The sequence below is a fragment of the Colossoma macropomum genome, unplaced genomic scaffold (assembly GCF_904425465.1).
Source record: "Colossoma macropomum unplaced genomic scaffold, Colossoma_macropomum, whole genome shotgun sequence".
NCBI lineage: Eukaryota > Metazoa > Chordata > Actinopteri > Characiformes > Serrasalmidae > Colossoma > Colossoma macropomum.
In genome coordinates this window covers 43,134,991-43,162,645 of record NW_023494785.1, presented here as the reverse complement: position 1 = coordinate 43,162,645, position 27,655 = coordinate 43,134,991, and the positions used below count along the sequence as shown (strand labels likewise).

General features: G+C 38.7%; 2 protein-coding genes across 2 annotated transcripts in view; one reads left to right on the top strand and one right to left on the bottom strand.

Moving 5' to 3' along the window:
• Positions 1-11,978, top strand: part of ttyh1 (tweety family member 1) — a 51,690-nt gene extending 39,712 nt beyond the window's left edge. The window contains exons 13-15 of the mRNA XM_036595832.1: positions 3,198-3,365; positions 8,559-8,637; positions 10,866-11,978. Of these exons, the coding sequence (XP_036451725.1) occupies positions 3,198-3,365; positions 8,559-8,637; positions 10,866-10,949 (331 nt within the window). The 3' untranslated portion in view covers positions 10,950-11,978. The remainder of the gene's footprint in view (positions 1-3,197; positions 3,366-8,558; positions 8,638-10,865) is intronic.
• Positions 11,979-18,785: 6,807 nt separating this feature from the next.
• On the bottom strand, positions 18,786-27,226 carry josd2 (Josephin domain containing 2). Its single transcript, XM_036595818.1, has 5 exons — positions 26,828-27,226; positions 25,737-25,886; positions 23,627-23,752; positions 22,167-22,361; positions 18,786-19,281 (listed from the first exon to the last, which is right to left on the bottom strand). Exons 2-5 carry the CDS (start codon positions 25,856-25,858, stop codon positions 19,170-19,172), a joined length of 555 nt encoding a protein of 184 aa, XP_036451711.1. The 5' UTR covers positions 25,859-25,886; positions 26,828-27,226; the 3' UTR covers positions 18,786-19,169.
• Positions 27,227-27,655: the final 429 nt, after the last annotated feature.

The window sequence follows — 27,655 nt, the reverse complement described above, 5'->3', positions numbered from 1 at the left end:
TTTAACTAAATCCCAGCAGTGAGGAGCTGAACTTTACCCTCCTCTGCTGTCACTGCAGACTGGCAGTGTTTGTTTTTTTTTTATTTTTATTTGAGGGTCCCATTTCGTAGGCAAGATTTTCACGACTACCCCTTATAACTCAGTTCCAAGGAGTTAGGGTGACACTCGAAAACAAGGGGTAGGGGGTAAAAATAAGAAATGGGATTGGGCCTATATGTTGTTGTTGTTAAGGATGTTATCAGGTCTTCTAGAACTCTAAACAAAAGTATATATCTGTCACATCTGCTGCCGATTCTCTTCCTCACCAACAGAGGTCTCGCTCTCCTGAATATTGAGTTTTGTGCCCCATCTGTTCCCAATCAGTGGCCATTTAGTAAAGTATTTCAAATCTATTCAGACATTGGTTCAGTACAAGGTCATGTTTTGGTTTCTTTTTATTAATTATGAGTGTTGTATTTTGTGTTTTCCCCTCCGGTTATGACCTGTAGCTTTGGTATTTATGTTTTGAGACTTGGATTGTGTTTTTGGAACGTTTTTCTGATTGTTGATGTCGTCTTGAAAGATTTGACCCAGCCGTCTGTGTTTTGAATGCCTCAATAAACCTGCACCTGATTCCAACCACTCCCTGAGAGGTTCATTGGCACAGTATCACATCGCAGTTGTCAGAAGAAAACCTCGTTTCTCCAAAATGGTAACTTTACAGGAGAAGGAAAAAACATACTTTACTTTTAATGTAAGTCAATGGAACCAGAGTTTTTTCCAAGTCATTTTTGGCCGTTTCTTTTAGTCCATTTATCATGAAACTTACACACAATGTAAAGGTCAACTTGTATTTTCAAATTATGTAAAAAGCTGAAAAACAACAGAAATGGAGATACAAGGTTTTCTTTCAACAACAGCGACAAAAAACACCTGCTACCTAACAGCAACAACCAGTGTCTAGTACAAACATCTAGTACAAACATCAGTTCCCAAAATGTTGGAATAGTATCATGGTTAAGAGTTTTGAAATGTTCACTAGTTTTTCTTTTTATTTAAATTTTCATTTTTATTTTGATTTCAGTTCAGTTTAGTAGTCTTTGACGTGCATTAATAGTTTTAAGTTTTTGTTAAGTTTTTGTTTAGTTTCAGTTTTAGTTTTAGTTTTTAGTATTATGATGAACGCTGTGATAGCAGGTATTTGATAAGGGCAGAGTAAAATTAACACAACAGTCGACTGACCAGCTTTTCTTTAAGACGGCCGAACACAGAAGAGGTTCTAAACTCTGTCACACACTGAAAACCAAACAAACTAAAGGTTTTACTCAGTGATTCTGGTTCGTTGTGGTTCGTTTTTAGGACGTTATAGTTTTGATTTAGTTTTCATGTTTTCAAAATCTGTTGCTTTTATTTTTATTACAGTTAAGGAGCACATTTTCACTCCTGGTTTTTGATTTAGTGATAATTTTAGTTAACTATAATAACCGTGGACAGTATATGATTCACATTCTCCGGGCCAAAGAAGAATAGGACCATCCCGATTGTTGCCAGTGTAAAGTTGAAAAGTCAGGGTCTATTGCTTGCACATCTGTGAAAGCACCAGTAACACTGAACACATTTTGGAACAACATTTCGCTGTTGTCGGAAGAAAAGCTTGTATCTCCAAACGGTAACTTTACAGGAGAAGGAAAAAACATACTTTACTTTTAATGGAAGTCAATGGAACCAGACTTTTTTCCAAGTCATTCTGGGTCATTTCTTTTACTCAATTCATCATGAAATGTACATACAATGTAAAAGGCAACAGGTATTTTCAGATTATGTGAAAAACTGAAAAACGACAAAAATGGAGATACGAGGTGCCACCCAATATGCTGCCTTCTAGACAGCGTCTTTTTTAGAGACGTCCATGCTTGTTTCAACATGACAACATCAAGAAACATTGTGCACGTGTTAACAATAGCATGGCCGCGTAATCAGAGAGTGCAGGTGTTAGATTGACCTGCCTGCAGTCCAGTTGCGCAACTAAAGACCTGCATAAATGAAGAATGGCAAAAAATTCTGTTTCCAAAACTGGTTCAAAAGGTGTCTTCAGTCCGCAGATGTTTATTAAGTGCTGTTAAAAGAAAAACCTTCTGTGCCAGTATTTTTAACGTCTTGCAGGAATCAAATTAGGATTGAGCATATATTTAAAGAAAAATAACACATTTAATGTAAAACACCAAATGTCATGTTTTCATGTACTGTTTTCAGTTTAATAGGGTTCAATCAGAATTTACTAATCACTGCTTTCTGTCCCAACTTTTTTAGAAATGCATTAACAAGTAGCTGATTGGATGGCATAATTTGACTCATCAATTTTCACTAATTGTGTGATTTTTGCTCCTGTTTCTTCTTATAAAATATTGCACTTATAGGATGTTTTTCCACTTTACAAAGTGCTGGAACCTTTGGCACCAGAATATTGGACTCGTGCTTTTGGCCATCAGTCCAATATCATAGGGTCCAGATTTATGGTTTTTGGTTTAAAATTAGCACCAACAGGACATAATGGTACTCAAGGGTGTTCTCTGTCTTTGCTAACCCTCGCAGCTGAAGCTAAGAACAATTTAGTGAATTCTTTACTCTCCCAGAGTCTCCAAGCACTATTACATCACCAATAAGAGCACCAGGACGTAAACTAGAGCGGTATGTTGATGTATCGATTGATATTTTCTAGGGTTATTACTCTGTGGAGTTTGCTAAGGTGACATAGGCTAGTTAGAAAGCTAATGCTAACAGTATTAGCATTTATGCTAGCCTCCAGTGAACTAGTGGCTCTGCTTGTATGTTCATGCTCAAAGAAGAATGTAAAGGTTGACCGACTGGCCAAATTAGGCACTTTAGATTTGCATAAAATGAATAAAAAGTCAATAACTTTATTAACTGTGGTTATTATGATGGTCGCAAGCCGGTGGAAAACCAACTAGAACTGGAACCATAACTAATGTTGGTTCCCATTTGGGTCAGTTTTTGAATGTGCAGTGGAAAAAAGGCTGTATTTTTTCACAGCCTTTCCAAATGTAGCTTTACTGTTTTACATTTTGTTCACAACTTGTTCAAACCTCAAAAAACCAAAATATACATATGCAGAGTATTGTGATGACTTTGTCATATCGCCCAGCCTTAATATCCCTCGCTGTTTGTATTTCCCTCCGTGTGTTCCCGTATCGGAGCAGCGACTCGGAGGAGTATGAAGATTCAGACAGCGAGAGCGAGGACCCCTTCACTTCTCATCAGGCACGTAGACAGACGGCCACGGGCTCACAGCGAGGGGCCTTGCCCCCCTTCTATAGTTACCAGGGGGCCGGCTGGACACCCCCCTTTTCTAGCGCGCCTCCGTTACCGTGAGTAACACACGCACAGGCACTCAGACAGACAGACAGAATGACCCTGAATCAAACAGCACACACGTATATATACATGTGCTTTTCTTATACTAAATACAGTAGCATTATTTACATTACACAGCGTATCATTTCCTTCAGGTATTAGTAGAGCCCGACCGATATGCCAGTTTTATCGACTATACCAATTTTAAGGAGCTATAAATAACCGTTAATATCAACAGATATAATTCATATAGTCAAAAATGAAATAAACAAAAGGTAAATAGAGCTTCACAGGGATTTACAACTGATAAACATCGAGTCCTAACAGAGCAACAAAGACAAAACCCGAACGCTCCCATTACAATCAACAAAGTTGACTAGTTTTTATGAGGACATTAACTGAAATGAGAATGTTTATAGAGAAATCTCTGGAGTGCTGAAAGTTTCTTCTAGTAATATCGGTAGAAAGCCTAATAATTTATATTAAATAATAAAAAAACATATCTGTGATGCTTTTTCTTTTTTATTTAATATAATCATTGTGCTAAAATTAGTATTGTAGTACTACTTTTATTTTAGCGTTACAGTTTTTCGGAAACTAAATATTAAATTCTTGAAATGCTAAAAGGAAAATCAGGATTGTTTTCTCCATTGTATCTAGGTAGATATAGTCAAGCTAGCTCTCCCATTGGTTAGGGCTTCAGGAGCTGGACTGAAGGCCTGTAGGATTAACCACTAACATAATTAGAAATGGACCACGGAATGGATCACGTTCTGATTCACAATGGGACCACTTTTGTGAGGAAAAAGACACTCTAGGCCTTCTGGAAGTTCTAGATACATCACTGGCAGTGAATATAAGCCGTAGTCCAACCAGGTTTCAGTCGGTTGTTAGAAATTGAAAGTAGCAGCAGTTTTATAGTAACTCTGTACTGAAAGAAATTTTACAGGAGAAGGAAAAACATCCTTAATTTTTATTAGAGAAATTATTTGTTCCAAGTACCATTTCTGTTGGTCCATTCATCATGACATTTTGACCCAGTTTAAAGGGCAGCTGGTTTCAAATTGTGTCAAAAACCAAATGGAGACCGTGTCTGTTTAATGTTCGCTACAAGCTTCAAATAAAACGTCTTTTGCAAGCTTCAAATGTCCATATTTCTATAAGCTTAGTGCTAGCATACCACTTGAATCCCACAGGGGTGCTAACAGAAATTAGCATTATCATAGAGCCGTTTTTTTTTCTTGGTGTTTTACATTCATGAATAGTCAGAATTCGCCACTGAGTAATATCAACAATTTTTAGTTGTTATCGGCTATAAGCTACCAATACTGCATTTAAATGTGTTACACAGATGTAAAATTTGTAGTTGACGTCTCAAGCTTATGGCAAGCCGTTTTAACTTTTAATCTTTTTTTAAATTTATATCAGGAATTTAACTTAAACATGTGAAAATTACATTTTCACTAGGAAGAATTTTATTCTTGCTAGTAAAAATGTTTCTCCCATTAAAATAAATGGGGAAACTCATGAATTATCACTAGTAAAAATTGAATTTTGACCAGGAAGAATTCAATTTTTATTTGTAAAAATTTCATTTTCACATGTAGAAATTCAAATTTACTAGTAAGAATTAAATTCTTGATATCAAAAATTAAATTTCTACATGTGAAAATTCAGTTTTTACTAGTAAGGATAACATTTTCACATGTGTAAATTGAATTCCTGATATCGTGAAAAAAAAACGATTAAAGCTAAAATGGCTTGCCATACAAGCTATTAGCTGGTGGTTTGTTTACATTTTGACTTGACGTTTAGACTTGGCGTTTCCAGTGTCGAAATCCTTTAGGCTTTGCGGGCCAATATTGCCTTGGAATGATCGCTTGCTGTTACAAAGTATAAGCTTTGTCCTAAGATTGCGTGTTTGCGTTAGCTGACGTAGTAGAATTGGCATTTAGTGTTCTCCTCCAAGCGTGTTGAGCTGTCCGGTGTCGTTACGGCAGTTTGAAAGGATGCAGTGTAGCCTCATGTAAAAGTGCTTTACTGACTCATATAATCGTCAGATTCCTTTTTTAGACAGCTTTACAGAGTTTTATTAGCAAGTTTATTCATTTCCATTAATTCTTGACAGAGATTTGTTGTACCATGTTATTCTCAAACCTGAAAGGCTAGGTCAAGGGCAAGGTTTATCAGCACAACTTTTGCAGATAACAATAAATCTATCTAACTCTTAATATTGCCTGATTTCATTAGCCAAATGATAGTTCGGAGCCGAGTTTCTCAACTCTTAAAGGTAAAAATCTCAGCACAGGTTGTATAAATTAAATCCTCAAAGCTGTTTTAGTCTCTGGTTGAGTGCTATGCATGAGTAATGAGAACATTCAAACCAACTTGTTAAAAACACTTGTAGAGAACAGACAGATACACACACACAAACACACACTGAGCACACACACAGACAGACACACAGACAGGTGTGTAGTTCAGAGCAGTTTAGCCATTAAAAACAGACACAAGTCCATAGGTCTGTCTGTCTGTGTGTCTGTCTATCAGTCTGTCCATCATTCCAAGACAGACGTAAATCTACCAGTCAGAGACGAAAGGTTTTTTAGGTAAAGTCCCGCCCCCCTCTGATATTTCCCTCCCACCATCAAAGCCATGCTGTTCAAATCATCCTTTCAAATCTTTCACAGTCTGCTTCTCTCTGTCGCTCACCTTCTCTCTGATTTCTCTTCTCTACTACTTGTGCACATTTCTGACTTCTTTCTGTTTAATTAAAAGATTTACGTTAGTTTTTGTTATATGGGGTGGGTGTATCAGATAGTGGGACAAAAACTGATTGATATGTTTTTAATTTCCGCATTTAGGACCCTTCCACTCTCTTGCACTCCTGTTTCCCTTTAGCTGTCACCCTGTTCCATGGGCGCCTGATTTTGTGTGGAATTGGTGGAGCAGCTAGCTAATTCTGGTTACATTACACTCTGTTAACTAGCTGGCTAGTGTATCTCTCACTCCCTCAATAACCTGCTTTCTAACTAGTGTATCTTTCATTTTAACTAGCTAGCAAATCTTTTATTCACTTCTCTCATTTATTTGGTTAACTGGTTAGCTAGCTACTGTATCTCTCACTCACTTAAGTCGCTAGCTAGTGTATATCTCACTCCCTCAGTTATCCTTCTAGATAGTGTATCTCCCAGTCACTTATTTAACTAGCTAACTAGTGTATCTCTCATTCACTTAAGTAGCTAGTTAGTGTATCACTCACTCACTCACATAACCTTCTAGATAGTGCATCTCCCACTCACTTTTTTATATACTAGCTAGCTAGTATATCTCTTACTCCCTCAGCAAACCTGCTAGATAGTGTATCTCTCACTCACTTATTTAACTAGTTAGCTAGTGTATCTCTCTTAAACTCACTCCTTTAACTAGCTAAATAGTGCATCTCTCACTCACTTATTTAGCTGGTTAGCTAGTGTATCTCTCACTCACTCCCTCAGTTAACCTGTTAGATAGTGTATCTCTCACTCACTTAAGTCGCTAACTAGTGCATATCTCACTCCCTCAGTTAACCTGCTAGATAGTGTATCTCTCACTCACTTAAGTTGCTAGCTAGTGTATGTCTCACTCCCTCAGTTAACCTGCTAGATAGTGTATCTCTCACTCACTTAAGTCGCTAACTAGTGCATATCTCACTCCCTCAGTTAACCTGCTAGATAGTGTATCTCTCACTCACTTAAGTTGCTAGCTAGTGTATGTCTCACTCCCTCAGTTAACCTGCTAGATAGTGTATCTCTCACTCACTTAAGTCGCTAACTAGTGCATATCTCACTCCCTCAGTTAACCTGCTAGATAGTGTATCTCTCACTCACTTAAGTTGCTAGCTAGTGTATGTCTCACTCCCTCAGTTAACCTGCTAGATAGTGTATCTCTCACTCACTTAAGTCGCTAACTAGTGCATATCTCACTCCCTCAGTTAACCTGCTAGATAGTGTATCTCTCACTCACTTAAATACCTAACTAGTGCATATCTCACTCCCTCAGTTAACCTGCTAGATAGTGTATCTCTCACTCACTTAAGTTGCTAGCTAGTGTATGTCTCACTCCCTCCTAACCTGCTAGGTAGTGTATCTCTCACTCACTTATTTAACTGGTTAGCTGGTGTATCTCTCACTCACTCCCTCAGTTAACCTGTTAGATAGTGTATCTCTCACTCACTTAATTAACTGGTTAGCTAGTGTACCTCACTCCGCCAGCTCCACTCACTCCACCGTTCAGGCGCTCATGTTCGGCTCTTCTCCTCTCAGAAACACCATCTATGGAATGTTGTGATGAATAGAGCATTATGGATGTCTCCATTTCTCTAACTCTCTTCCTCCCTCTCTCTCTCCCTCTCTGTCTTTATCCATCCTCGGTCCTGCCTCTCATCCCTCGCTTTTCTCCGTTTCCCCTCTGTGTGACACGGCCCTCCTCCCTGTCTCGCTTGCCTTTCTGCTCCTCTTTTCCCTTTTTCTTCTTCCTCTCTCCTCCTTCCTTCCCTTCTTCTTTCTCCTCTCTCCCCTTCCTTCCCTTCTTCTCTTTCTTCTCTCATCCTTCCTTCCTTTTTTCTTTTTCCTCCTTCGTTCTCCTTTTCTTTCTCTCCTTCCTCCTTTCCCTTCTTCTTTATCCTCCCTCCTCCTGTTTCTTCTCCTTTCTTTTTTTATTCTTTCTCCTCCCTCCTCCTCTGTTCCTCCTCTTTTCCCTTCTTTTTCATCCTCCCTCCTCCTCCTGTTCTTCCTCTTTTCCTCTTTCTCTTCCCTCCTTTCTGTTCCTCCTCCTTTCCCTTCTTCTTTCTCCTCCCTCCTCCTCTGTTCTACTTCTTTCCCTTCTTCTTTTTTCCTTTTCCTCCTCTTTTCCTTTATTGCTTTTCTTTCTTCCTCCTTTCCTTTCTTCTTTCTCTTCCTTCTTTCTCCTTTTCCTTTTTCATTCTCTTCTTTCTCTCTCCTTTCCTTCTTTCTCTTTCTTCCCCTCCTTTCCCTTCTGCTTTTTTCTCCCTCCTCCTCCTTTCCCTTCTTCTTCCTCCATCTGTTCCTCCTCCTTTCCCTTCTTCTTTCTCCTCCCTCCTGTTTCTTCTGTTTTCCCTTTCTTCTTTTGTCCTCTCTCCTCCTCTGTTCCTCCTCCTTTCCCTTCTTCTTTCTCCTCTCTGTTCCTCTCTCTGTGTCTCTATGCAGGACTCCAAACGCTTCCTCCAATGGCAACCCTGGTTATGAAAGCCTGCCTCTGAGTGACAGGCCATCCCCACCCCCCTCTGTGAGTCCCCTGTCTCTGTGACTTCATCCTGACTCGTGGCATTCTCATCGTTTTACCTGTGACAGGGATTTAACTGTTTATAACTGTCTCGCATCACGTTTTAGCGTACACAGAGTGGGAGAAGCAGTAGCGAAGCCCACCTGATAGACCACCATACTGTGTACAATGAGTCTCTTTTTAGGACATGCTTATTCTTGTAGCTTAATTTTGGGACAAAATTCACAGATCACAGCTTTGCTTAATATTTCCAGGAAATGATGTCATTGTGCCCAGTAGATATTAGTCACAACTTTAGGGTTGAGTATGTTTTAGTTTCTGAGATATAGAGGCTTTAATTTGGCCCTAACTTTTTAGATTAGAATGAGTGTTTTGGAAAAAAAACTTGTCATAACTTTTAAACCACTCATTCTAAAAATATCAGGGATTATTTTTGGATTTAAGATATTTAATAAAAACAGAACAGATGATAGAGAGATGTGTGCCAGATTTTTTTTTTAATTTAAATTAACTTTGGTCCTGTATCTCCACAATAAATCGCAGCAGATTTTTCAAACTTTAATATTTATTACTTCCTTTATAGAACACTTTTATTAACTAGGTATTGGCCGAACAGTAATAAAGGTTTCTGATTTATAAAATGTTAAAAATGGTACAAAAATCACATCATGGCCATATTTCAAATGCATGTTGCTTGTCTGATGAGGGCTCACAGAAAGTCATTTATACTTTTGGAAAAGTTAAAAATTAATTAAACTGTGAAATATACCTCATTTTACAAGAGACAGAAATTAAAACACAGACACATGACATACTTTACAGTCACAAAGCTGTGGCCAAATAGATAATTAGGATATGAGTCATAAATACCAAAATTTAACAATAACAAATGCCAACATTTGTGGAGATACAGAGACACAAAATTTGAGAAATAAATAAAAGCTAAAAATGATTACATTTGTTCAAAGAAATATTTCTTGAAATTTCATGCATCTACTCTAAAAGGATTGACTTATCAATGGACCTTTTTGTAGCACTCAATTTAAAGCAAAAACTAAGGCCACACTCATTTTTTAAAGCTGCTGTATCTCAAAAATTTTGCACAATGTCATTATTTTCTTAAAATATTTAACAAATCCAGTATTTCACATGGTAATCATAGGATTTCTTATTCTGTACAGAAGTCAGGTTGGTCTCCTTTGACCTCTCCATGTATTTGAGTTTGCAGGGTGGGCATCTCTAATGTTATTTTCCACTCTATGTATTTGTTTAAAAAATAAACATGGTTATAAAAGGTGGTAATATTTAGAATTATGGATAGAAATGGAGTTTATGTATGTGTTTATAGAAGCCCCAATCAGTATGTTTCAGGAAGCAGTTGGAGTTACTTGTGAGTAAGATTATTTAATCGTTGCTATCAAGACAAAACCTCAAATACATTTTTTTAAACTTTTTTTTTACATTGTTTGAAAACAGCAGCTGCCATGCTGCCATCGGCATTTTTTAAAAAATGCAAAAAAAATATTATTGGCATTTATTGTTCTTTTTCTAAAAAAAAATATATATATATATATATATACATATATATATATATATATATATATATATATATATATGTCTGTGTATATACAAATGCATTTTATGTGGCAATTATGTATATATATACATATATATATATGTACACACATTTAATACATTTTTTGCTATTTAATGCTAAAAATGCTAAAACATTTATCTTTCCAAAAAAAATACTATATATACATATATATATATATATATATATATGGAATTGTATTTTTATTAGCTTTATTTTCATTAGCTTACATTAAAGGAAGAAATAATAAGGATTTTATTACTTCTCCCAACAAATTTCCAAATTGGAGGTACAAGGTTTTGTCCCAGCATGTTATTTTAGTGGATCAGTAGATGCCCCAGAAGTAGAAATGACTCTATTTGTTCCAAATGTAGAGATATTTTTAGATTATTACTAATCCCGTGGGCCTGTTTCCTGTTTTTGAGCATAAAGTGAATTAGTCAGCGTACTTAAAGCTGTTCAGCTCTGAGAAACATCCTGATTGGGTCTGATTTTGGTCCATCTGATGATTGACGATTGGTTCATTGCTTATTGATATTCTCTCTTGTTCTCTTGTCTTTTCTTCTCTTTGCCTCCGTCCTTCTGGTGGATCTGTCCGTCTCCGTCCAAACAACGTCCCGGCCTTCCAAAAGTACAGTACTCTCCCAGCATGCTGACGGGCTACGGGGGTAATCAATCACACCCAAACTCCGCCCACTCCCGGAACCTGTATTCGCACTAATTTTTATGTATAGTATAAAAAAAAAGATATTGAAATATAGCAGATATTTAGTTTTCATATGGATGGACACTTTACTGAAAACTAATTCAAAAAGAGGTTTGAATTGTAGACGTGAGAACGGATGGCGTAACGTCAGTACCACTGAGTTCTAGAAGCACTTAGCCAGAACAGTCTGGCGGTTTGATTGACAGATAATGAAATGATAGTGTGAGATATATAAGCCACCCCCCCACCCCCATCCCCCAAAACCCATCTGTTTAGTGTCGTTGTGAACATTTGCTGGAGGGTGGAATCGGGATGGTATTGACGTTACTGTAGTATTCTATTTTTTAATGTATTGCCACTTTTGTTTTGGAGTTTTTATAATATTGTTGTATGCTGAGTCACAGATACACATAGGAATAATGGCACAACTTCTTTGTATGATTATGCAGCTCGTCGGGCACTTTTTTTTCTTTCGGTTGTTTCTCTTTTTTAAATATTTGACTGTACCTTTTTTATAGGTGGCGATTCTGTATTACCTTGTATACCCTCTGATACTATATGAAATATGATAAATGATAAATATATATTCACTGTAAATGATGTTTGAGTGTTGATGCAGTTCGATGTGTTGAAAGTGAAAAAAAAGGATAAAAAAAAGGATTCGAGAGGGCTTAATGGCGTCCAGCCTCTCCACTGGCTGCTGACCGGGGAAATATATGTTTTTCCCTCGCAGCATTTTAGCAATATAACCTCTGCCACTGACCACAACAGCAGTGGTCATAACCTGCACAGCAATAATGCATCTTTTCTTCTAGCACATTCCTGCAAAGTAGGGTCATCGCTTTCAAAACAGCACAGAACTGATCGTTTGCAAAACAATAACTGACCTGCCTCTCAGCCAATCACAGTCCTTCCTCCATCAGGTGAAGAAAGAACTCAAAGCGAGCCCTCAGTGAGAACGACGGTGGTAGTAAATCAGTCAGAGTTATTAGAGTAAGGCCCAATCCCATTTCACCCCTCACCCCTACCACTGAGCCCTTAGCCCTCTGTTTTGCGTGTTCACTCCTAGGGGTAGGGTGTCCTGATTCTTGTTGAGATAGAGGGGTAGGGTGAAGTGTTGGGGCTACATGACCCTCCAAACAGAGGTTTTTCAGAGACTCCAAACAGAGAGAAATGAGAAAAAAAGCAAAACCAGCAAGACGGAGAACAAGAGACCAAAAGAAACACACAAATGTGAGAATTTTCTCCTTAAAAAATTACTATAAACACTTTATTATCGTAGTTTAATGTCGTTTCAGTGTATTATGTTCGTTTTCTTGATAACGAGCATAAAAAATCGGTAATAGCATGCTAATGTCTCGGTAGCTAGCTAGCTAACTTTCCCGTTCCACCTTAAATAGTCCAGCAGTTCTGACGCCTGAAGCTCCAGAATGTAACTGCTGCTCCATTTAAGGTGGAACGGGAAAATTCGAACAAGAAGCTGGTGAATATCTGACTTCAGCTTCATATCACTGAAGAATTAGGGGTGGGTGATAATAAATAATTGCCCCCCTCTTTGAAGGCATATGATGCCCTAAATGTAACTAAAGCCCAGCAGTGAGGAGCTGAACTTTACCCTCCTCTGCTGTCACTGCAGACTGGCAGGGTCGCCTACAGAGCAGCGCTAGTAGCTGTTAATGAAGTGATGCTCTTTTTATTCCCATTTCAGAGGGAAGATTTCAACCACTACCCCTGTAACTCAGTTCCAAGGGGTTAGGGTGACACTGGAAAACAAGGGGTAGGGGTAAAAACAAGTTATTAAAGTGCTGAAAAAATTTTGGATTAAACTCAAAGCTCAATGACAAAAGGCTCTAATGTGAGATAAACATTTTCTGGTTTACTGTACTCGCTGAACATCATTTCAATATGACAATAAATCATGTTATATGACAGTGTTGGCTAACTAGTTAGCTTTTCTTAACTTAGCAGCTAACAGTTTGCTTGATAAGTCAGTCAGAATAAACATGACTGTACAAACCTCACATCATTCGTTGAAAAAAGTGTGAAAGCCACTGTGTGCAGTGTCAAACCACGACTGTTAGGCTTAGGTGCTCAGTTTGGGTCATAAAAGTCGAAACCCACCTCTACGACAATGCTAATTTTTGCTAGCAGCTATATTGGATTTCTGACAGTATGTTAGCACGAAGCTAATGCTGGTGTACGTGAATATTTCTGGCCGTTCTAGCATAAACACAGACATTTTCTGCTTGTAAAAGACATTCTGTGAGTTTTATTTGAAGACTGTAACAGACATTAGCTTATATTTGAGCTTGTATGTAACAACTAACTGAAACCTGCTTAGGCTACAGCTTGTACTCACAGTGAGTGACGTATCTAGAACTTTCAGAAGGACTAGAGTGACCTTTTTCCCTCATGGAATTGGTCCCATTGTAGACCGAATCATGACTCAATGCTCTGACAAGCTCCAGCGTTAGCTTTAGCATTAGCATCATTCTGTTCCTAAAGCCTCTTCCTTCTAAAACCGATTCCAAAATCCATGTTTTCCTTTTTTTAAATTAGCTCAGTTCATACAAACATGTTTCACTGAACGTCTTGTAAAGCCAGTTTATTTCGGAATGAAAAATGTTTCAGATGTTCTCCTCTGTTAGCTAGGGGTGCCAGCATGTAGCCTGAACTGAAAATTTGTACGTAGCAACAGTAACTAAGAGGCAAATTTTGCAAATGTTCGAGCAGAAACCTGACTGTCAAATAAAGTATTTACATTTTTACGAATAACTTTACAGCACAAAAGTCACAAATAAAGCACATGGGAGGAAGTATGTTAGCATGAATTAACACAGGACGTTTATTATAAGAATGTTCCCTCTCACTGAGTGTGTTTACATGCACTCAATAATCTGATAACTGCAGAAAATCAGATTTAATCCGATCAACACGTTGACATGCACTTGAGTAATCAGATAATGGGAAACTCTGGGTCTACATGAGTCAGACAGTAATCAGATTTCTGCTTTACAACCAGCCAATAAACTCACAGAAGATGTGATGTAAACATAATGTAAAAACTGCCGCGGCTTTTTTTTTTAAACATCGCCCCACTTTACCTGAAAATATGAACTTATATCATCTAGAAGATGAAGAATATTTAAATCCTTTTTTTCATGTTTGGTTTCAATGCTACTCCACCAGTGTTTTGCTGTATCTCGTGACATCCACCGTCTGATCTCGCGCATGCTCAGACTGAGAAATCTGAAAGAAATCAGAGTAAGAGTTTACATGCACTGAGAAATCTGATTACTGAGCTAAAATCCAGCCTCTTTATCAGAGTTCTAGATCAGAGTGTAGTGTTTACATGAACATTTGAATAATCGGGTGACTGCAGAAATCTGATTACAGTCGGATTATTGAGTGCATGTAAACGCACTCAGTGAGCTTTGTGAACTTTGCCTTATCTGGGAAGTTTTACACACAGGACCTTCAGACACAGTAGATCTAAAGTATCTCAGTCTTCAGCTTCTGTAAACTGAAATGAGTATAAATGTCATATCTTTGCTCCGCCCACAAATGCATAGCGACTGTTGTGAGCAGTGGTGAACTGTTACTACCCAGATAGTAAGAGGATAGTGAGCCACTGTTGTCCAGCTGACGGCAAAGCTGGTGGCCCACTGGCTTTTTCCTCAGTGTTTTCCTGGCGGCCCGCTGGCAGTTAAGCAGAATGTTGACGAAATGTCACTTTTTGTTGTTCATTTTCTACTCACAGTCCTGTTTACTTTAGATGTTCCTTCATTTCTTCCTTTCATTACCTTTGTGAATTAGTTTAGTAAACATTTTAGCAGTAATATCAATAAAGCAGTTTGTACAGCTATAACCAGTCTAGCACAGTGTCAGCATCAACACTTTCAACAAAATCCTTTTATATTAGGCCTAGTCATTCATTTTCTCTCTAAATTATTAGCAATAATCAAATTAGTTTACATTTAAAATCTGTTTGAGGAGATTACAAACTAGTTAGAGTTTGTATACAGGACATATATTTGAGCTTGTGTCAGTTTCACAGTAACTCTTTCAGAGCTCTGCTGCCGCTGTTTTCCATTCCTAACAACTAATCGAAAGCTGCTTATAGCTCATATTTACAGTCCGTGACATATCTAGAACTTCCAGAACGACTACAGTGATGTATTTTGGTTCTAGCCATTGCAAATTAAAGTGTGATTGACTGATTTCTCTGTCACTTTCTAATGATCTTGATAGTTAATCTAACGTGTAAGGCCTTCAGTCCAGCTCCTGAAGTCCTAACCAATGGGAGAGTAGCTTGGCTGTATCTACCTAGACACCAGTGTGTCTAACCTCCACCAACAGTAGCTATGATACACATTTGTGGGTGAAACACAGATAAGGCAATCTGCTGTGGTAAACCATTTGTAGTTATTCAAAATTTCTGCATAATTGTGTGAGATGTAAACAGAGAGATTCAGAGTGGTTTGGTGTGAAATGGTTCAGATGTCTTTACAGTGGTGGTGATAGGAACCAGGGGTCGCCATGACTACAACACAAATATTGACATTTTATTTACTATCCAGAACCACCAGTGAACCTACAGGAGTCTTCTGAGTTTATATGGAATGTTGATGATGGAAAATAGTGGAAAATCTGAAATAATAAGTTTTCTTTGGGGACTATTTTGCCTCACAGCGCCCTGCATGTATCCCTCCACCATGAATGGAGTTTAAGGCCGAAATCTTCTCAAAACTGTCATAAAACAACATCTCAGTCATCAGGCAGTGAAATCATAACCATTTCATGTAGTAACTTTCTGTGAGGGAGCTTTTAGAGGTGGACGTCTGGTTCCTATCACCACCACTGTGAATCAATTTTCTCTAGAAACTCTGCAAATCATTTAGAATGACTTTGTTTATGTCTTATCCATTTAATTATGCACAGTTTTTCCTTTTAATACCGCAAGAATTGTGAATGTGCCATTTTATGAAGAAAAATGGATTTGAGTTTTAAATAACTTCATCGGAACTGTAAAATCAGGAAGATATTCAGCCATATAGACACAAAAGCTTAAGGTAGCTACAGTTAAACATTCCACAAATAAGTATTTTTAATGTGTTACTGCAAAAACTGACTTTTGTACATTTTGATGAATAAACAGTTCAGTGAGCTGTACTTTCTGACCTGATCGCTGTATGAATCCATCAGACTGGACTATCTGACTGATGGATGTTTACGATCTCACAGCTTTTGATAACAGACATTATAGTAAAACTGCCTTTTTAATGAAGAAAAAAACTTTTTCTGCCGTGCTGGTTTGAGAGCGTCCACTCTACCCTGCAGGACAGTGCTAACTCACTGGAGAGCAACTGTAAAAAGGGCAAAACACTATGTTTCTGTGTGTGTGTGTGTGTGTGTGTGTGTGTGTGTGTGTGAGTGTGCAAGGGGTCGTCATGAGATGTTGTGTGTATATATATTATATACATATATATGCTCCATCATGCATTAATCCCCCTCTTTCCTCTCATAATCTTGTTAATCCTGAGACCTGAGTTTCTATGGTTTTAATGCTCCTTTTGAATGGCATCCTTTTTCACTACAGAGTCTAATATAAATAAATAAAAGTACAGTAACTGAGGTGCTGTGGGCTGATGTTTGTGTGTTCTGAGCAGAAATGAAGCAAAACTCCTTCCAGTTCTCACATCTTTACACCAGCGACTCACTCCTCACTCCCACCATTCAGTTCACATAGACTGTCACTGTACTCAGTGCTTATATATACAGAGTAGACTGAAGTAACACTGATACAATAGAACTTTAGATATTTTAGATGTTTGTTCAAGAAATTACAATAAGCTATTTAATTCAATATTATATACTGTAATTATCATATTATAATAACTTCTCTGTCTCTATATTTTAAAAAAAAGTTGGATTTTGATTTTATTAGAAATTCATTCTAGATATACATTTTATTAGTACTTCATTCTAGATATAAATTTTATTAGAACTTCATTCTGGAGACTAATTTTTTTAGAATGTCATTCTGGATGTTAATTTAACTTCAGTTTCATTCTGGATAGTAATTTTATTAGAAATTCACTCTAGATATTAAATTTATTGTAATTCTATTCCAGATATTCATTTTATTCCATTTTTTCCTGGATATTAATTTTACAAGAACTTCGTTCTGGACATTAATTTTATTAGAAAGTCATTCTAGATATTACATTTATTAAAATGTCATTCTGGATATTCTTTTAATAAGAACTTTATTCTAGATATTAATTTCATTAGAACATTCTAGATATTCATTTTATTTGATCTTCATTCTAGAAATTAAATTTATTGAAATTTTCTTCTGGATGTTAATTTTTTTAGAACCTGGATATTAATTTCATTACAAATTAATTTTGCATACTAATTTTATTAGAACTCTATTGTGGATATTAATTTTATTGGAACTTAGATTTTTATTAGAACTTCATTTTAGACATATTTTAACTTTGTCCTGAATTGAATTGAATTGTATTGTATTGAATTGAATTGAATTGAATTGTAATAGAACCTCATTCTCAATACTAATTTTATAAGAGCATAATTATGGACATAATAACATAAAGGAAAAAAAACTGAGTACACTTTAAATGCCTGATATGAATTATGATTTATAAATGAGGCTCCTGAGTTTGAACTGACTTAATTTCCTCCTGGCTGCTTTACTGGCATTTTGCCAGCACTCAGGCCACTATGAGCCTCGATTCCAGTTCAGTCTGTGAACTCTGTCATGATTAATATCAGGAAAGATCCATATTCCTCACAGTGTTTGGCCAGTTTGTCCCTGTCCAGTCTCTTACCGACTGGACTGGACATCCCGGTAAGAACTCCAATACAGAGCTACATCAGAACAATGACGAACACATTTAAATAACAAACTCACTTTATTAGTGAACGTGTCCGGTTCTCTGGTGTCCTCTGAGATGTGTTCGTGGCAAAGTGAGAAAAGAACCATGAGCAGATAAAGGAAGTCCGATTCTCCAGATTATACAGAACTGGAAGAACAGATTAACCTGCAAACCATCATTATCATAATCATATTTACAAAGATGAACTAAAGTGTGCTGGAGCTTCTCTGTGCATAGATAAACACACACACTCACTAACTAACTCAGCAGTGCAGAGATACAGAGAACAAACACAGACAGACGGGTTACAACTTAGACACTTATCCTGAGAGAGATAAACAGACAGAGAGAGAGATAAAGAGACAGAGAGAGATAAAGAGACAGAGAGAGAGAGAGACAGAGAGAGAGATAAAGAGACAGAGAGATAGAGAGATAAAGAGACAGAGATAGAGAGAGAGATAAAGATAGAGACAGAGAGAGAAAGAGAGACAGAGAGGGAGGAAGAGAGAGAGAGAAAGATAAAGACAGCGAGAGGGAGAGAGACGAGATAAAGTGAAAAATAAGAGAAAAAGCAATAAAAACAAAGAATTGGAAAGAGAAAAGCAAAGGAAACAGGAAGAAATGAGAGAAAGTACAAAGAAAATGAAGAAAAAGCACAAGAAAAAAGGAAAGTGAGAATATACGAAAAACAGAAAGAGAAAAAAAGAAAGAAAAAGAAGGAAAGAAAGAATGAAATAAAGAAAGATTAAGTGAGAGAAGGCGGGAAGACAAAAAGGAAAAAAAACAGAGTGAAAGAAAGAAAGGAAGAAAGTAAGAGACTGAGAGAGAGCAAGAGAGAGAGTTAGAGAGAAAGAGAGAGAGAGAGGAGTTAGAGAGAGAGAGTTAGAGAGAAAGAGAGAGATGGAGAGAGAGAGAGAGAAAGAGAGAGGAGTTAGAGAGAGAGAGAGAGAGAAAGAGAGAGAGCGAGAACGAGAGAGAGAGAGAGAGAGAACGAGAGAGAGAGAGAGAGAGAGAGAGAGAGTGTTGCTGTAACAGTGGTAGTGTCGCTGGTCCTGAGTCCACTCTAATACACAGAATCAGAGACGGAGGTCCTGCAGGCGGAGAGAGAGAGAGAGACGGCCCTTTATTCACCTCTCAGTGCACCTCCCTCGACCCCTCTCTCTTTCTTTCTCTCTCTCCCTCCATTAATTCTTCATTCTTTGGTAGTGATGGTCTGTGTGGGGGGATGAGGATGGGCTTATCTCAAACAGCCCGAAGCCCCTCTGTGTCCCCATACGGCCTCCCTGCTCATGTGCAGCCTGAATGCACAGACAACTTCTTGTCCTGAGATACATCACTTCCTGGAGTCCTCCGCAACCAGCCACGTCCCATCATCCTCCACTTCTCTCTGGACTACAAGGAGCATCTCCGCCACGTCCTGAGACAGCTGCTCACTGAGGAACGACCTTGGGGGGGAGTGAGGGGGGCGGAGAAAGAGAGAGAGAGAAAGAGATTTAAAAAGCCTCTATAATGTTCATATGATCCACACAGTCACTCTGACAGACTGTAATACACTACAGGAAGTGTAGGGGGCGATATGGCTTCTACTGTTTCAATTAAAAAGCTCTATAATGTTCATATGATCCACACAGTCACTCTGACAGACTGTAATACACTACAGGAAGTGTAGGGGGCGATATGGCTTCTACTGTTTCATTTAAAAAGCTCTATAATGTTCATATGATCCACACAGTCATTCTGACAGACTGTAATACACTACAGGAAGTGTAGGGGGCGATATGGCTTCTACTGTTTCATTTAAAAAGCCTCTATAATGTTCATGTGATCCACCCAGTCACTTTGACAGACTGTAATACACTACAGGAAGTGTAGGGGGCGATATGGCTTCTATTATGTCTCTTGTGAGGTCTGTTGTTTTTGTAGTAATTATGTAACACTTGCTGATTACATCAAATGTCCTGCTGGAATGAGAACACTCTCACTTGTTCAGGTGAAACACCCACTTCGCATCTCACTGACGCTGAACCTGACCAGGCGATGGGGTCACTGCTAGTGGACACACACTAAGTGACAGAGCATATAAGCAGTGTGAGCCACACATACTCACACTGAAAGTTCAGAACACCATTCAATCTGAACAAAAGCATGTAAAGCTGGACAGTGTGTGCTGTTACTGAAAAGTCCAGCCACCCAGCCAGCTTCCAGAAAGAATGACCAGCGAAAGGAGCCTTTAGCTTACTGACCCCACGTGTTTATTTTAACCTCTTTGTCACAGGAGGCATAAAATGTAGTTTGCACCTGTTATGGAGGTGCCTCAGCTGAATTATGCATTTTATAAGTGTGTTTATTATGATTAAATGCTCCCAGCAGAATGGCCACTAGGGGGCACTGCAGTAAGAGGCCACAGTGCATTTAGGCAACTGAATCTCAACTGAAAAAATGGGAAAAGTCCTTTAGGAGCATTATGGCCAGAAATGTATAGTTTATATATTACATGTTGGAACAAAACCTCACATCTCCTCACATGTTTACATGCAAAGATTTTTGCCAGTCCGATTGAATACATTCTGATTATAGATTAAGACCGAGGTGTTTATTCTCACTCTACTCAACAATCTGATGGAAAATCTGTTTACATGAACTCTACAAGTAATAAGATCCAAAATTACACCCATGCGTAGAGCACCACTTAGTGTAGATGTTACCATGACAACCAGCATCACGTGAGTTCAGTCAGAGTGAGAGGAGCAGCAGTGAGCAGTGCTTGTGTTTTTAATTGATGTCAGACTCAGGAAAACGTCCTTCACATGTCCTTATTAAAGAAGGCCGAGAGGAAGACGTCGTGCTCTGAGACACATAAGCTGGACGTCCGTCCCACCGCCGTCTTTTAAAGATCAGAGCATAAACTTCGTCTCCTCTGCAGACCAGTTTCTGCTCCGCCATGTTGAACGGTATAAACTTTCACTATGACGCGACGAACATGATCAGAGCGGACTTAAACTTTCCGATAGGGAATGTAATCAGATACAGGCGTTTACACGGATATTATTCTTCTATTTAAGGGATTATTTACAGGATTACCCACCTTGATCAGTCGGATAGAAACTGCATTCCAAGTGGCCTCAATTGGACTAGTTTATTCTGAGTGAGGCGTTTACATGGACGTATTCTATTTCGATTGAGATATTAGTCAGATTATTAATGCATTATTAGGCTGCATGTAAACATGGCTATTGTAAGTTAATGTAACAAGACTTTTTGTACTATTTCGATCGGTAAACAGCAGCTGGTATTTTCAAATGCTCTTCTGACTGAAACTTCCAACTACAATATTAACCCCCCTGGTTTTGGAATGGGATGTCCAACAAGCTCAGATAGTTGTGATGGTCAGGTGTTCATATACTTTTGGCCGTATAGTGCATTTCATTAATACTTCTTTCACTCCTATTCATTTACAACTTGCTCGTGTGCGCCCTCTGGTGTTCCGCATTGATGTTTTGGTGTAATGGAAGGCTCTGGTCATGTTTTCCTGGTCAGTTGTAGCTGCTACAGTATCATTCTGCCTCTAAATGTGTCGCTTCTACCAGAGCAGGTCTGTTAAGTTAACTGTAGCACTTAATTATCACAGATACACAGAGGTTCACACCTGCGGCGTCACTTCCACACTTTGGCCAGGAAACAAATGGATTCTGAATGACGACCGGAAGTGGACAAATGGGAACCTTCTAAGACAAAGGGGGTGTGAGCCAGATGAGCCTTGTGCTCGTGATGGGTGTGAAATCAACGTTTGCCTAACTAAACTGGCAGGACTCCCTCACAGAAAGTTACATGAAATGGTTATGAATTCACTGCCTGATGACTGAAACATTGTTTTATGTCAGTTTTGGCCTAAAATATATTTAAATTTATTTTAATCCATGGTGGAGGGATACATAATATGCAGAGTACTGTGAGGCAAAATAGTCCCCAAAGAAAAGTTATTATTTCAGATTTTCCACTATTTTCCATCATCAACATTCCATATAAACTCAGAAGACTCGTGTAGGTTCACTGGTGGTTCTGGATGGTAAATAAAATGTCTATATTTGTGTTGTAGTCATGGCGACGCCTGGTTCCTATCACCACCACGGTAAAGACGGTAAAGATCTGAACCATTTCACACCAAACCATTCTGAATCACTCTGTTTACAGCTCAGTGACTGAACTGTGAAAAGACCCCTATTAAAGGGGTGGAGTTCCCCTTTAACTGGGGACGTCTCTTATTCTTCATCACCGCTTGCTTTTACTCAGGTTTTCTGTATGAGGTTCTGATGGATGTCCTTTTTCTCACCTGAGATCTGTTTCTCCTCCGATGCAGACGGGACCCTTTAGTTTAGAGTCCAGGTTGTAGTAGTGTCCGTTAACCTGCCGCACTGCCAGCCAGTGTCTGCGCCTCAGCGGGAGGGACACGATTCCCAGAGAAACCCGCGATGGCACGTTTAAAATGAATCCCTGCACTTTGTCCAGACACAAACTCTGCACTGACCTGCAACAGAGATGGACAGAGAAGAACAGACTCAACCAAAGTCCAGTACAAGAGGACGAATGCTACTGTTTCACTTTTATTATTCTTTCTATTACTTTTATTCTTGCCAGGTTATTGTTTTACATCTTCTATTCCTTTATTGACTTCATTAATTATGTTTTTATTTTAGCCTTATTTGAGTTGTTTCTGCAAACAAATAGACAATTTTAGTGGACAATTTCTATTTTGTACTGACCTTAACATATTGGAAAAAAGTAAACATTAATTAGAAAATGTGCCATAACTTTTGCACAGGCTATATTTTATGTTTTATATTTTATTTGTTGTCCAATATGTTAATTTCAGCAACTAAAACAGTCAGTAAGCATTAAAATGTGTAGAAGTGTGTTCTCTGTAGAAGACGTGTTCCCTTATTTTCACTTAGTATCGCTGTGCAGCACTGAGTGTGTTTACATGCACTTAATAATCTGATAACTGCAGAAAATCAGATTTTGTCAGTAATCCGATCAGCACATTTACATGCACTTCAGTAATCAGATAATGGGGAAACTCCGGGTCTACATGAGTCAGACAGTAATCAGATTTCTGCTTTACAACCAGTAAACTCACAGAAGAAGACGTGATATAAACATAATGTAAAACTCAAACTTCACGTCATGGCTTTAAACATTGCGCCACTTTAGCTGAAAATATGAACAAACATCATCTAGAAGATGAAGAATATTTAAATCCTTCATTTCATGTATTTGATTTCAAGCGAGCAGCGTCGCCGCGAGACACTTTTGGAGCGACGCTGCTCGCTTATTTCTGGTACGGCCGTCAGTCTGGCGCATGCGCAGACTGAGAAATGCGAAAGAAATCAGAGTAAGAGTTTACATGCACTGAGAAATCTGATTACTGAGCAAAAATCCAGCCTCTTTATCAGATTTCTTAATCAGATTTCTAGATCAGAGTATGTTGTTTACACGAACATTTGAATAATCGGATTACTGCAGAAATCCGATTATGATCGGATTGAGTGCATGTAAACACACTCATTGTTATACAGTTATACCCTGTTGCCCTGTTGACTTCCATTGTGAGTTCAGAGTCAGTAGTTTTCTATTGTTTTCTAAGTTCAGGGAAAAGTGTTGAAGTGACTGTCTGCGGTGATCGACTGTGCGCTACAGACGCAGCAGACATCCAGTTGAAAAACACACACACACACACACACACACACACACACACCTTAAATGTGCTTTAGTGTGATTGTCTGACAAACTGACCTTCGTTTGTCCCACCAAACTGCGGCCAGTCCGCGGCTCTGGAGCGCTGCCATGATCACGTTCACATCGTAGTTCCCCGTCCCCAACACGGAGCGGTGCGGGTTCACCACACACTGCGGGGCAAGGCTAGTGGAAACGCATGGATGGATAGACAGATAGATAGATAGACAGACAGACAAACAAATAAATAAATAAATAAACAAATAAATAAATAAATTCTCCTTTATATGTGCTCTCCTGAACACTAGCCTGCTTTTCCACTAGCATTTAGAATCCCATAATACACTGTATGTGAATCAGTAATAGTTATCGCATACCCATTTCTCCAAACATGGAAACAGAATGAGTTCACTGATGGTACTTCACCTTATCACCAGTCCTACATTAGATCCCACTGCATTCTAATCACCCTGGTTTGCATGATTACACAAAAACCTTATAAACATGCAAAGTCAGTTTGTTTCTACAGGATCTCACTGTGATACAATGTGCCTTTAAAGAACTGAAAGGGCAATTCCACCAATTTTTCAACATTTTTGCTTCAGTTGTTAAGACGTAAACAGAGTCGTTCAGAGTGGTTTAGTGTGAAACGCTCTGTTCTAGAGAAATTTACTGAGTCAGAACTGTTCACAGTGGTGGTGATAGGAACCAGACGTCCACCTCTAAAAGCTCCCTCATAGAAAGTTATAGTTTTACAATAGTTTTAGCCTTAAAATGTTGTTATAGTGTAGTGGGTCACACCTCTGCCTTCTGTGCTGTAGACTGGCGTTCAATCTCCCACCTGGATAAACACCCTACACTATAGCAATAAGAGTCCATGGGCAAGACTCCTAACACTACCTTCACCTACCTGTGTAAAAGATCAAACTGTAAGCCGCTCTGGATAAGAGTGTCTGCCAAATGCCATGAATGTAAATGTGAAATCCATTCATGGTGGCCGTTGTGAGGCCAAACAGTCCCAAAAGAAATTTTTTTTTCAGGTTTTCCACTTTACCATCATCAACATTCCATATAAACTCAGAAGACTCGTGTAGGTTCACTGGTGGTTTTGGATAGTAAATAAAATATCTATATCTGTGTTGTAGTCATGGCGACCCCTGGTTCTTATCACCACCACTGTAAAGACATCTGAACCATTTCACACCAAAACACTCTGAATGACTCTTGTAAACTCAAGGATCAAATTACACAGAAAGTTTGGTGGAATTCCCCTTTAAGCTGTTCTAGCCAGGATAACTCTGTACTTCTTTTTTTAGGGAGAAGCTTTTTTCTTTTTTTGAATATGGAGCGAAGCGACTCCACTTAAGTCAAATGCCCTCAACTCTCCCCCCATAAACAGATAACTAATGGCACCATGCATAAGATCACTCTGATCAGCAACACGGTATCAACTTTAATATTTAATATGCAAAGAGAAAGAAGGTAAACACTAACACACATCAGCCATGACATTAAAACCACCTCCTTGTTTCTACACTCACTGTCCATTTTATCAGCTCCATTGAACATATAGGAGCACTTTGTAGTTCTACAAATACAGACTGTAGTCCATCTGTTTCTCTGCATACTTTGTTACCCTGTTTTTCAGTGGTCAGGACCCCCACAGTGCAGGTATATTTGGGTGGTGGATCATTCTCAGCACTGCAGTAACACTGACATGGTGGTGGTGTGTTAGTATGTGTTGTGCTGGCATGAGTGGATCAGACACAGCAGTGCTGCTGGAGTTTTAAACACTCACTGTCCACTCTATTAGACACTCCTACCTTGTCGGTCCACCTTGTAGATGTAAAGTCAGAGACGATAGCTCATCTGCTGCTGCACAGTTTGTGTTGGTCATCCTCTAGTCCTTCATCAGTGGTCACAGGACGCTGCCCACAGGACACTGTTGGCTGGATATTTTTGGTTGGTGGACTATTCTCAGTCCAGCAGTGACACTGAGGTGTTTAAAACTCCAGCAGCACTGCTATCTGATCCACTCGCACCAGTGCAACACACACTAACACACCACCACCACCACCACCACGTCAGTGTCACTGCCGTGCTGAGATTTCTGTATTGTTGTATTGTATGTCAGTTCTGTAAGCAGCTCAGAAGAGGCTGCTGTTCTCACCGCTTGCAGATATCATCCGCTGTTTCTTTAGTGAACACTCTTTCCTGGAGGACGTTGTTTAAGGCGTGGATGGCACACAGCTCCAACCTCTGCTTCTCATGAAACACCTCCACTTCACTCATACTCCCTCCCACGCAGGCAGCTGGCTGCCTATGGAGGATTTACAGAATGTACAATGTGACTCTGCTGATGTTTCAAAAGTTCTGCATAATTAGATGATTAGGATGTAAACAGAGTTGTTCAGAGTGGTTTGATGTAACACGCTTCTAAAGAAACTTAGACTCAGAATTGTTCACAGTGGTGGTGATAGGAACCAGACGTCCACCTCTAAAAGCTCCCTCACAGAAAGTTACTACATGAAATGGTTATGAATTCACTGCCTGATGTCTGAGACACTGGTTTGCGACAGTTTTGTGATAAAGTTTTGGCCTAAAACATCTTGTAATCTATGTATTTTAATCTATTCATGGTGGAGGGAAACATGCAGGGCGTTGTGAGGCAAAACAGTCCGAAAAGAAAAAAAAATCAGGTTTTCCACTGTTTTACCATCATTAAACCCATAAGAAGACTCGTGTAGGTTCACTGGTGGTTCTGGATAGTAAATAAAATATCTATATTTGTGTTGTAGTCATGGTGACCCCTGGTTCCTATCACCACCACTGTAAAGACATCTGAACCATTTCACACCAAACCACTCTGAATCTCTCTGATTACACCTCACACTGAATTATGTAGACATTTTGAAAAATTGGTGGAATTCCCCTTTAAAAGTGAGCAAGTTATATGAGGCTGCAGTTGCTTTCTTATTGGACTTCTCCGTTCCACCTTAAACAGCGCAGCAGTTACATTCTGGTGCCTGCAATATTTAAGGTGGAACGGATAATTCCAAAAAGAATTTGGCAAATAAGAAGCCAACGTTGTATGAAAACACTTCAGGCCGGTTAACATTCTCAGACTCGATCTTCCAATGCATGCAATTTTTCGCATGCATGATGTATAAATCGCACAATCAGCAACAATAGCATATCAAGTGAACCAACACGCCCCTAGTTAGTTAGCTTCTAGCTAGCTTGCTGGCTAACTCACGTTACCTTCAACGCTGAATCCTTAAAAACGAGTCAAAACAGCATTTAATCGGTACCGGGATGGGCTGTAAACAAGGTCTAGTACTATCCTCTTTTCCGAACTCATCAAAATGTGTCATCTAGGTCTAAAACGCCAGCTTTGCGCTCTTGTAGAAAGGATGCTCTCTGTTAGCGTCTAGCGAAACAGTGAACCGGAAGTAGCACTACTACTGTTGTTGTTGTTGTTGACGCCCCTGAAGATCCAGTTTCATAAAGCAGAACTTATAAAATACCCCGCATAACTTGAACATGAACTAAGATTTGCACAGTAGAAATGTCCATTGGCTTTATTATTATTGGACAAGCCCGACTTTGGGTTAAAGTTGTCTCGTAAACTAAGAAATCGTTCTTTGTGAAGTACCAATCAGCGCACAGCGCAGATCTCTATAGTACCGCTGACAACAGCGTTTCGGTGGAGATGAGCTGGAGATCAGTACATCTGGACGGGCACGTAGTAAGGATGGGCGATACGTGCTGCTCTTCATTCCAGCTGGTGAAACAAACACGTTAATTAAAAAGTATTTTTAAAAATTCAGATTAAAACAACATTTGTTCAGGTTATCTATGTCTAGTGTTTGGGTCACCTTTTTTCTTCTGTTATATATTTCAAACATTTTACTTTTTTCATTTAAAATGTATTTTTTATTTTTCTAATATTTTGGTCGTTTTGAGATGTTGTGATATTTTGAGATTATTTATTATTGTTGTTGTTGTTATTGTTATAATGAATATTATTATTAGTAGTAGTAACAGTAGTAGTGACAGTAGTACTGCTACTAGTAGTGGAAGGTTAGT